Raw genomic sequence first — 11,810 nt, 5'->3', positions numbered from 1 at the left:
ACAATTTATCGAAACCTCCAGCCCCCCTCCCCCCCCGCGCCCTCTGGCTTGAACGCAGAGCTTCTTTAACGCACACTTCCGACGACCCCTCGCGACTTTAATGGCCACTAGCACACCAGCGCATTTGTTTGAACGTACTCGTGCGACTCGAGTGGAGAACGCCAACTGTCGATACTCGACGCTCTATCCGGATAACCAATTCATGCCCTTCCCTCCCGCCCGTCGCGGTCACCTTTGTACGCCCGTTTCCCTCCAGCCCTCCGCCTTCGGCGCACGCGTTGGCCTAACGATGACACAACTATAGTATGTACGTAATACTACATAAAAGTATCGGTCGAGGGAACAATGGATCGATAAGATAGAGGAACTAACGTTAACCTACTGAAATCGAGTTCTGTCGCAAGAAAACAACGCACTGTCGATTGCGATTCCCTTTTACTCAAATAGCTGCATTATCGATCGAGTGGTTAATAGTAATGTTAGTTTGTTATGATAGATGGCAATAATAGTACGATACCGTATTAATAGGAACAAAGATTATAAGATGTATATTATAACGTGACGAACGTCCTGAGTGGTACTGGTAATAATAATGTTTCGTTCTGTAATTGAGATATGTACGTGGTCTTGTATTTTAGGAACCGAGTTTTAAGAATGTAAAATTCGAGCGCCTGTTGACAAGCAATCGGGATACAGCGATGCAGTTTCAATAAAATTTCGGGTAAGTTAATTATTTGGCCGAAGTATTATTGAAGCCCTGCAGAGATCGTTGACGTATGACGGGTTGCTCGACGACAGGCGTCTAAAATTTAAATCCTTAAAGCTTCGTTATTTAAAAATAGACAGAGATTGAATGTGTTTATTAAACAAAAAATGTTCCTTTCGTTGTCCTAATTTAAAATTTATTTCATTTACCTTTAATTTCGGAATATTCAATAGGTATTTGAAATTCAATTTTTGTTTAATTTTAATTGCGTTAAACGAGAAATTTACATCATTTTGTTTGAAATTTAAAATATTGATCAATTCTCTGGTTCATTGTGTAAGATGTTACTGATTGAAGACTACCAATGTATTCATTAAACGTATACATTTTTAATAGGTTTTGCATTTGAAATTGATTTACTTAAGAAGCCATAAATTGTTCACAATATATGTTCCCTGTAGTATCCTTGATCTTAAAATAGTTATCTTCTTTATAATAAAATTAAATTGAAATAATTGGAACACGTTAAAATAAACTAATCGATAACGTTTGCAGAAATCTGACGTCCATGAGGAAAAATTGGATACGAATTTTACAGCCAAGTTATCGATTGTATAAATACAGAAATATCGGAGAAACGTGGTCGGTATAGAAATTTCGATACAAAAGTACTTAACAGATCAGCTATAATAACGAAGCAACAGATGTTAAAAATACTACCTTTATCGGTAACTTGGCACGTTGAAACTTCTATTAAATTCACCCGAGATGATCTAGAATGTGAATGTGACTGCGAATAGAATACGAACAGATATAGACAGAATCTTTCAACAGAGTATATAGAAATTTCTAAAATTCTCGAGTTACATTTTAATATTTTAATTAATTTTAGTAACTGAAATATTACTAACGTTTCCTTAAAAATTAATTCCTCGTTTATCACACAAATCATCGTGGAATATAATTAATTTCGAAATGTTGTGACATTCAAAAATATGAGTTTATATATACTTTGATATTTTATACCAGGTATCTTGAACTTTCATAAATGGACACACTAATAAAAAAATTCATGCTATATTCTAGGAGTAATAATATTTCTACTGCAATAATTAATAATATTTTTCTACTATTTAATAATCAATTTTAACTATTATAGTTCTACTGCATAATATGAAAATTAACCAAGTAGTATTTCATACCCCTTCCTTTACACAAATGTATTACAGGTTGCCTATCCTATGGTACAAATAAACAAAATGGGTTTTATTTTAAATGACTAATTTACAAATTTATATCTATTATGTTTTCATTCCTACTTTTATGCATAGAATATTTTTATAATGGTTTAAGTAGAATTTAAAAATACAATGAAAAATTATAAAAATTGTGTTACATTTTAAATGTAAACTTTTTATTTCAATGTGTATTTTGTACTCTTGGTTACTGCATATCAAAAAATTTTACTGTGATATAAAATCTTCGCTTTTAATTTAGTAAGACTCAGATTTTCCTCTACTTGTTGACATGTAAAATTTATCATAATAAGTAGTATGATTCCTAATATACGAACTACGAAGTAACTGGTGCCACCACCTAACGGCGATATCGTGTACAAGCAAGTAAATCAACAAACTGTATTACCACAGTCGGTAAGTTAAATCAGTAATAAACCTCGCGCGAAAACCACAAATTGACAGTATTGTTTTCAATAAAAAAGCTACATTCTTTCAGCTCCTTTCGAACCACATGCTTCGCGTATTCATATAATGCATTATAAATTATTCACATATCAAATTAATTTGCGTAGCTTGATTCTAACAACCGTCTTTCTCCCTCTTAGAGGATAGGGAAGCCATATTCCAAAGCTCCCTTTGACCGATCTACAGGGTGATATCACAACGTAATTCTTACGAGAACGTCAAAGATCCCACAAAACAGGCTGAAATTCTCTTACAGAGCCACATACTCGCCGTTTCGTATCACAATGTATACACCAGATACACAAGTCGACGTCGATACCGCACGATTTTAATGGTATCCACGAAATTTTGTGCAATTTGTTGCAGGGGTGGCTTTTATTTTTTTTTTTCTTACTCACACTTGCACGGACTGTTTTTCTTCCGTAAGGTCTGCATCGATAGTCCCGTATAGGCGACGGAAAGTATCGGATATAGGAGAGGAGAATGCTACCGATCTTCTCTCTCGGCGCACCCTCGGCCGCCGTACTATCGTGGATAGAATTCTCAACACAGACACATGTCGCTCACACGTCTCTTTCTCCCTCTGTTTCTACGATTCCTCTCTGTCGCTTTCTTTCTGTTACTCTCCCACTCGCTTGCTCTTTCTCTCTCTCTCCCTCACTCCCACTCCCGTTCCCTTTTTCCCCCGCGGCCTATCTCGTGCCTCTTTAGCTATCCTGGCTGGCCGTTACTCTTCCGTTACTCCCTCTGTCTCCCTCGATTCGTGTATTTCCACGGGAGTATGAGGCTGGCGCGTTTCACGTACGGTCGGTACTTCTTGTTCCGCAACACGGTCGCACTTTGTCGCATACAGCAAAAAGAACACCAAGATCGTGTGAACACTGTTCGAAGATCGGTTTCTCGCGGTACACACGCGTCACGTAAAAATACGGAGGAAGTAACAGCTGCCTCTGCCGGCACAGGTCACCCATGTTAGCCTCTCTTATTGATCAATAATATACCATCTAGTACGTGGCGTCGTCGCTTCGGGGCCACAGAGAACATTTCCCGCTTTGCGCGCGCTTTTCCGCTAACTCTAGATTTTCCTATTCCTTTCCTAGTGTTTTTACCACCCAGAAACAAAAATACTTTCTACACTGATCTCGTTCATAACGAATTATAGTTGTACGTGATTCGATAATTTTCTTTCGCGGCTCAGATATCGACCGAGGCGAAATATCGATAGACACGCTACTTTTATTTTTCGTCACAACCTCCAGCGGGGTGGCGCGATTATCCGTCGTGGCGTTAGTGTTACCTCTCCGTTTATAGTTGCTCTTCACTCTTAAAGACTATCGAAGAATTGAAAATTACAATGTCATTGCGTAATAATGCATAATGTCTGTTTCGAATGGTTCAATAAACGTTGACTATATTCTTAATTGTTCTATTTTATAAACATTGCATTTTGAATGTTTGTATCATTGACAATCATTGCATGGATAATTCGAGTGTATAAAAGTGGATCATTTAATCGAAGTGTATTACAAAATGTGTATATAATTAAATTTTATATTCTACGTAGTTCATCACGTAGTTCATATTAGTAAAAAAGTATATACCGAATAATAAAAAGTTGTTTATTAATTACAAGGAATAAAAAGTTAATAATTTCAAGTTCAATCGAAATATGTCACATACTGATTGCAATCTGCATTCAGTAGGAACATTAAATAAATTTGCATTTTAATTTTAGTGACGCACTTTGTATTGAAATTATTAAATTTATTACCATTTGATTTTAATACATTAACAATGAATATCCCGGCGAAAGTGGTGGTGGATCATAAACAAAGGACAAAACAGATAGGAATATGAAGTTTGAATTATATATAGTTACACCTTAACCTCAACAGATGGCACTGTAAATTTGCGCGGCAGAAACGAATTTCTTCCTAAAAGAACGAGTGTAACTTCTGAAATTAATTTTCTACAAAATACGACAAAAACGCAAATGCAATAAAATATTATTACAACTATTTTTTAATAAACCCTATGTACAAATAATTGAATATTGATTTAATTAAAAACTATGCTAAAAATTTATCTTAAAATAATATTAAAATGTACTAAATGTTTATGTGATCTGTTTGTTATTAAAATAACTTTAAATTATAATTAATTGTAACACTTATAAAAGTAATATAAAATATTATGTCAAATTATCTAAAAAAATGATTCGATTTAATACAACTCTAATAAATATGTCTGATATGCGAACTTTGTTAACGTTTACTGTTGTTTCCTGACGTGAATACGAGGCTTAAGGACTTTACAATCTTAATACTATTCAGAGTTTCTTACTATGATTTATCTCCCCCATGTTAAAGGTTAAATGAATTTAAATGCAATATTTTATAGTGTGCGATAAATATGATATATACGTCTGACTTTACAATTGAACAACCTGTCCGTTACATCAGATAATATATTTTTAAATGAAGTTATAAAATTATAAAAACTTTATTAACAACAGCGCCTGCATAAATACATTCTTTCGCGTGGATGGTTTACTTGAATTAAAGCAACAGCATTTTTAATGACATTCGAGAACCCCGTCCAAAAGAAAAAGCAAGATGCTACGCCATTGGTCTCCTCGTTTTTACCTTCACATCGAAGTCACGAGTTCTTAGTTTGCGCAGAGCCGCCGTAGAGTAAGGATGTGCTGTGTCGTTCGTCGCTTGCATCAGTGAAAGAAGACAGAGAGAAATTAAATCTGCAGTGCTTCTCTACATTATTTACAAGCATCATCCGTGTCTTAAGAATATTTCCAAGCTAATCCGGCGGCTGATAAATGAACGCACACCATGACATCCCGTAAAAACTTGGCCCTTATAATAACGATAGTACTGGGAATTTTCGCAATTAACACGCACGCCAGATCTTGGGGTAAGTAGAGTGATCATTCGGTGAACTGTTTTATGTGACGAAAAATCGTAATAACAGTGATTTAACGCTGTACACACGGTATAAATGCCACCGCGTTGCGGGTCGCGCGAACGCTGTCTCCATTCACGCGGTCTCGGTGGTCACGTACGCCACTTCTCGCAGACTGTTTTACCATGCAGAAAGTCGAAACACGGCCCAAACGTGAATGAAACCGACCTTTGATTTGTCTCGAAACGCTTCGCAAGACTCTTACGATTCGTATCGACAAGGAAATGAGGCGAAACGGTACATGTCCTTATACCTGTTTACGTAATGAATGTCAAGCAGTGCTGTTTGCGTTCACGTATATGCGACACGCACACGAGATCGATGTGTAACAAGCAAACAGCGGTTTTAGCGAAAACCTAACGAATCGGCAAGAAAGGTCCATATCGGTTTACCATGGCTCGGTAACATGCCTAGAAACTGTCGCCTACCGGCGAAATTTTAAATCATACATATATTAAGTAGATGCACGAATGTGAACCTTTCCCACCTATTTGCATTGCTCGTTTCGACGAACGGTCAGTAGAGAAACCCATGTGGCATGGGAGTTCAAAAATAGATAGCGCTCGCGCGTATAAATGAATTTTTTGCGTTCTAGATGATCCTCGAATTCTCGTTCTATCGGCTCGTGCACGTTCTCGCGAGCGCGTTTAGTAAAACTGCCCCGCCGTGCATGCTACTACTAGACTCAATACCCAACGTTTAATTATGCGTACGCGATGAAGTGTGAAATGTGGATTACGTAACGCGTGTAACTGATAAGATTAATAGGTTTGTTTAATTCTATAATAATACAAAACGTTTACGATACGTGGGATCGGCTGTATCTATTCATCGATATGTGCATATATGTATACGGTTACTTAAAATCCGCAATGGTATAGCGTAATAGGTTAATTTAATTAAAAATGCATGAATTAATTTTCGATTATTCTAGATGTCGAAAAAAATTCATTCTACTGGACCCAGCCCAATGACAAATGCACCGGTTTTATTTAGCGTATTTTCATCTCGTTAATGAGTATAACGTGTTTGTTACAAATCAGCATGACCAGAGCGTTTCCAGCTCGATGTAACTGAGTAGCTGTGTCTTATGTTGCGATTGCAAAGCGGGAAATACAAGACGTTCGAATTATACAGCGAAATGTAAGACTCGTGACAATTTACCAGAAAAATTTTAAACCGAGAATAATAACAGCGGAAGATGACTCAGCTTTGCATATCATTTTTCACTCTCCTCATTAATTTTTCGACCCTCATTCTATTATGCAAATATTTTAATATATCTCATTATTGCAAAAGAAAAAAGAAATTCGATAAAAATGATTCTGAAATTATTACTTAAATTGATATTAATTAAATGCTGATATTAGATCAAGTTTTTGTACATTCGATAACCTCGCTAACAAAAACCAATTAACAACCTGTCTTTATTTGCTTTATTAATAATCAATCGCGTTAATTACAATAATATTAAAATTATGATTGACTACTGCCAATGATTACAGTTATCGCTATTATCGACATTATTATTATTGTTTTATTCAATATATTATGTCATTATTAATATTGCTAGCAGTCACATTTACATGCTTAAAATTCTTGAACAAAATCTAAAGGAAGATATTTTTTCATATTAATAGAAATACAGCGGATATTATTTAATAACATGAATGGGGACAAATATGTGCTAAGAGCACACAAGTTTTCCGCTTATTATCGATTCTTGCATAAACAAAATCACTACTCGTGCGTACATGAGTCCATCAACGAAACTATGATTTCAATGAACGCGTAAGTTGCTTAACATATTCATACACACGCGCGCACATATGCATTGCGAAAATGTCAACAGCTTATTTCATGATTCGAAGGCATTGCGCATTTCTATTTCCTCCTGGTCAGGTCAGTTGACAGTGAAAAAAAATTTAATGATCTTCGACATTCGATCCGATTTATCGACATCAGCCTTTGTGATAACATTTAATCTGTCACCGTATTTTCCGGATAATATGTCGCATGATTTTCTTATTTACGATTATTGACGATTTAGTAACATGTCTTGCATAAATGCAACTGATTTTTCATTTTTCAACCCCTCTAGAGAATTATCTGAAACAAAAATACTGAAATAGGATAATATTTTAGGGACAAAATTTTATATTATTAAAATAAAATAATAAATTGGTTATTTCTTTATTTCTAGTTATATTGGTTCGGTTAGAAAGTCACTAAGATATTGAATATTTCATTCTTTACTCTATGTTAGCTTTGCAATAATAATTTTAATTATTTAAATAGCATAATTTCGGTAACATTGATTTATTTATTTTATTCATAATCATTATCATGCATCGTTTCATTTAACTTTCTCGCATCAAGCTTACTACGGCTTCCATTTCGAGATATAGAGTTTCAAAGTTTGTGCATCAAATTCCTAGCGCGCACTTTTTGAATCTCCGACGGTTGCGCGCGCAGCGTCGCAGAACATATGCGTTTTAGACACGTGCAGATTGAATTCACCTATACTTAATGGAAGAAATGTAAAATGGTTATGCAATCAAAGTGCACGTGTAAATGTATAAATTAATATTTGAAATAAAATATTCAACACGTACGTGGAAGAGTGCGAATTATAAATCACTTTCAGAATTATGGTACTTTCTCTTTCATTCTTCCCTATGTACAGCTTGAAAGAGTGGTTTTACAAATGGGTAAGATATTTCTTTTTTTTTAATGTAAAGTACAAAATTGATATACCCTGTAATAATACATCACATACAGCCCTGGGGACATGGTGCATCAATCGGTGCCGCCAATTTATAGGTTAATTTACAATTGCAATATAATCAAGTATATGAATACGTATGCACACACATTTGTAGGATATATTTGTACCAGAAATAGAAATAGAATAAGAATACATTTTTCATATTAATTAATATATTTCTGAACTCTGTGTACAAATATCCATCCACAACTATTTTCTTTAATTTCAAATTCTTACCATTATTATTATTATTATTATTATTATTATTATTATTATTAAGTTATTCCACAAATTGATCATTTTATAGCAAATATAGCGTCACGCTAATACAACACAATGGCAGAGTAAAAAGCAGAAGAAATAAAATTTGTGAACAGTAAATATATAATTTACAATTTCGCGTTGGGTAATTTCCATTTAGAAGCGTGTAGCAAAAAGAATGCAAAGCGAGAAAGATTTATCCGAATAAAAATTATTGGACAGATATTCCCGATAATAATATTAAACTACGGAATTTTATGTAGAAAATGACACGTTTGAAATGTCCACCTTAATCTGCGATATTTTTAACGAAATAAAGTAACGAGTACGATATAAATATTCCTCTCTTTACTATTGCTATTATTTATTTTCTTTCCATCGCGAACCTTCAATTACTGATATATATTCGAATGCAAATGCGGCTATGTCAAAATAAAGTCAACAAATCCGAAGATAGTATAAACCTCAGATTACCTAATCAACGCATATTTATAAATTTTACTGTTATGTTAAGCCTCAGTTTTAATATCTTAATAATTGATTTCGAAGTCTCCCTTTTTTCTTTTTTTTTCTCCCTTACATCTTCTTTATTAGTTCGCCGTAATGTTAATTTTTAATTATAGAAATAATTGTTATATTTATAACATATCCAGCGAAATGGACGGGATCGAAGGAGTCGGAGTTAATCAGCCTTAATTAAGTGATATCTTACTGCAAATACGCGAAGAATGAGTTCACGGACCCTATCTCCGGCCTATAAAATCGAGACGTTTGCTACTCACTTGTATTCGGAAATAATAAACTTAATTATACGAATACATTTGTGCTTTCTCCCAACAAGCTGAAGGAAAATTCGATGTTTATACTTTAGAACGGATTACCCGAATATCCGTGAATTACACCGAGTATCAAAGGTATTCGAAGCGTAGAGTACTGAGTATGCTGATATTTCTTCCTACTTATCTCTTTATATCGTTTTTTCAGATATTTTATGTCACGAATTGAAGCGAGTAATCTAAATTTCGTGAAGATGCTCGAAGTAACCAAAGTGTTTATATATATATATAAAATATCGAGTACCGAGTTTGAGTAATTCGAATACTTTTGTCATATCTTTTTTTGTATTAAAAAAACACACGTGAATCACGCGTTAAAGTGAGCAATATCTGAATGTGAAGTTATTCGTAGTATCTCGTGTTATTTCGATGTTCATATAAAACACCCCTTATATTCTGTATTTTTTAAACTTATCTTGTCGAATTAAAATTATTCGAATTTTTCACGATATACAGGTAAAATTGGGCATCGAAATTATTATAATAAACTCGTGTGTTTCCAAGTGTTCATAACACTTGTGGAAATTAATTTTTCTTGTTTTATACTTAAATATTATTTAGTACTAACCAAGATAATCATGGTCTGGTCTCATTTGGCCAGATGATGGTTAATTAAGATAATATCATTTAAAGCCTAAACATACTTTTAAATAAACACACTATTGCAATATATGTATATATATGTGTGTGTGTTTTACAAACATATGTCGCTTGAGTAACTGCATTTTGATACTTGTCACTATGAAGTAGGAAAAATGATTAAATTTAGAGAGAGAAGATATACTCTACGCTATTGACAATCATTCATTTTTTGATTACAATTGCTGGTTCATTCCAAAGTCCATTGCATAATACAATTTTACAATGTAAACTGTCCGGAATTATTTTTTTTACTTTTTCCCTATCTTTTTCGTTCTTTTTCCCAATAATTTCCCTCTTCGATAATTTGTGACATATTATAAATTATTAAGATACGTATAACTGCACCCTTGTAAACAGCTAAAAGATAACGATAATGCTATCGTAGGTTCCATAGTATTAGGAAAAATGCAGAAATCAACGTTCGAATAATAACAATCGCAATTTTGTATTTAAATTCGCTTTAAAAATAATAAAATTCACTTAATTACCGTGAATTGAAGTTGTAACACGATTTTAAATTAAAATTATACCTTATTTTGGAACTCTTGGGCATAATGAATAAAACATAGAAGTTGAAAAAAAAGTTTTGACAATGTTAATTTCTTTTTTTACTAATTTATTAACAGATTATAAATGGAATACAGAATATTATAGAAGTGTGTTAAATTCTTTTCCTAAATTCTAAAAAATCACAGAATATCTGTTATAATACTGTACTTGCATTCTTGGAACTGTACTTCACCATCTTTGATATTGTTCAAATATCATTTTTAATACTCTTGAAGTATTAAAAATCTCTTCTGTTGTTTCTCAGATGCGTTTTGTACTTGAGTTAATATCACTACTTAAATTTATACTTGAGTACTTTGAGTACTTTACTTACATTTTAGTACTTTTAAATTAATACAGTACTTAGAGTTTATACTTGGGTCAAGTACTTAAGTTATTACTTAACTACTTAAATACAAAAGTTTAGAAATATAATATATATTATATATGTCAATACAATAATATATCAGCATAATAATCTAAGAATAATTAATAATATTATTTAATACTGTTTCATTTACATGCAATGCCAATACACATACTGGCACAAACAACAATTGAACTAAACGCAAATGATAATTTATTCAAATAATCGCAGTGATTTTAATCAAATCAATTTTCCATTAAAATATTTTGCTTTTTATTTTTGCAGATTTGGCGATAGTGATAGGGCGTGAAGTTGAATTCTTCTCAAGAAATAAAACTCTAATCGGCCAGGCGAAGTTGGCGGAAGCTGCCACCCTTTGGGGAGTGGCTTATGATGATATTACTCGAACAATGTATTTCAGTGATGTGGGTAACAATAACATATCCATATTCAGTAACGACCTGAGGGATAAGAATTTTACTGTGAAACCGATTCTTAAAAGTAAGTATATTACATTGAAATAATTATTCCAATTTTTCGTTTGTTTCTCAACATTCTGTGTAATTCTATATAACATAATTTTATTCGTGTCACATATTAGGTAACATATTGTATTAATAACATTGTAACATAAGTTACACGATATTTAATAAAAACCTGATTAATTAACATTATGAATCTTCTATGGAAAATATTTAGCATGATTAATTCCTTTGGGCTACATGGTGTTTACAAAATGGCGATACATATTTACCTCTCGTTATTCACCACTTGAATAAATAATGAATTATTCAAATATCTTGGAACATGTTTGTAAAACATACATAATAAAATCTATAGAATGTATGTCGAGAGATGAAATTAAGAAAGTTTTACTCGTCATTCTTCAAAATGGATTCAGTGAAGATTCAAAAACGAAAAAAAAAAAGAAGAAAATAGAAATTTTATTTCTATTGGACAAATACACAAATTATTTATATATTATATATTTATAAAATATATA

The 11,810-nt window shown here is 32.9% G+C and overlaps 2 protein-coding genes across 2 annotated transcripts in view; one reads left to right on the top strand and one right to left on the bottom strand.

The window, feature by feature from the left end:
- Positions 1-2,979, bottom strand: part of Dab (DAB adaptor protein) — a 14,259-nt gene extending 11,280 nt beyond the window's left edge. Inside the window, exon 1 of the mRNA XM_017900269.1 lies at positions 2,808-2,979. Coding sequence (XP_017755758.1) covers positions 2,808-2,844 — 37 coding nt within the window. The 5' untranslated portion in view covers positions 2,845-2,979. The remainder of the gene's footprint in view (positions 1-2,807) is intronic.
- Positions 2,980-5,068: 2,089 nt separating this feature from the next.
- cue (Low-density lipoprotein receptor repeat domain-containing protein cueball) overlaps positions 5,069-11,810 on the top strand; it is a 16,677-nt gene continuing 9,935 nt past the window's right edge. Inside the window, exons 1-2 of the mRNA XM_017900227.1 lie at positions 5,069-5,337; positions 11,093-11,308. Coding sequence (XP_017755716.1) covers positions 5,256-5,337; positions 11,093-11,308 — 298 coding nt within the window. The 5' untranslated portion in view covers positions 5,069-5,255. The remainder of the gene's footprint in view (positions 5,338-11,092; positions 11,309-11,810) is intronic.

This window comes from Eufriesea mexicana, unplaced genomic scaffold (assembly GCF_001483705.2).
Source record: "Eufriesea mexicana isolate 0111107269 unplaced genomic scaffold, ASM148370v2 scaffold1146, whole genome shotgun sequence".
Lineage (NCBI taxonomy): Eukaryota > Metazoa > Arthropoda > Insecta > Hymenoptera > Apidae > Eufriesea > Eufriesea mexicana.
The sequence above is the reverse complement of the archived record's forward strand: the minus strand, read 5'-3'. Positions and strand labels throughout refer to the sequence as shown.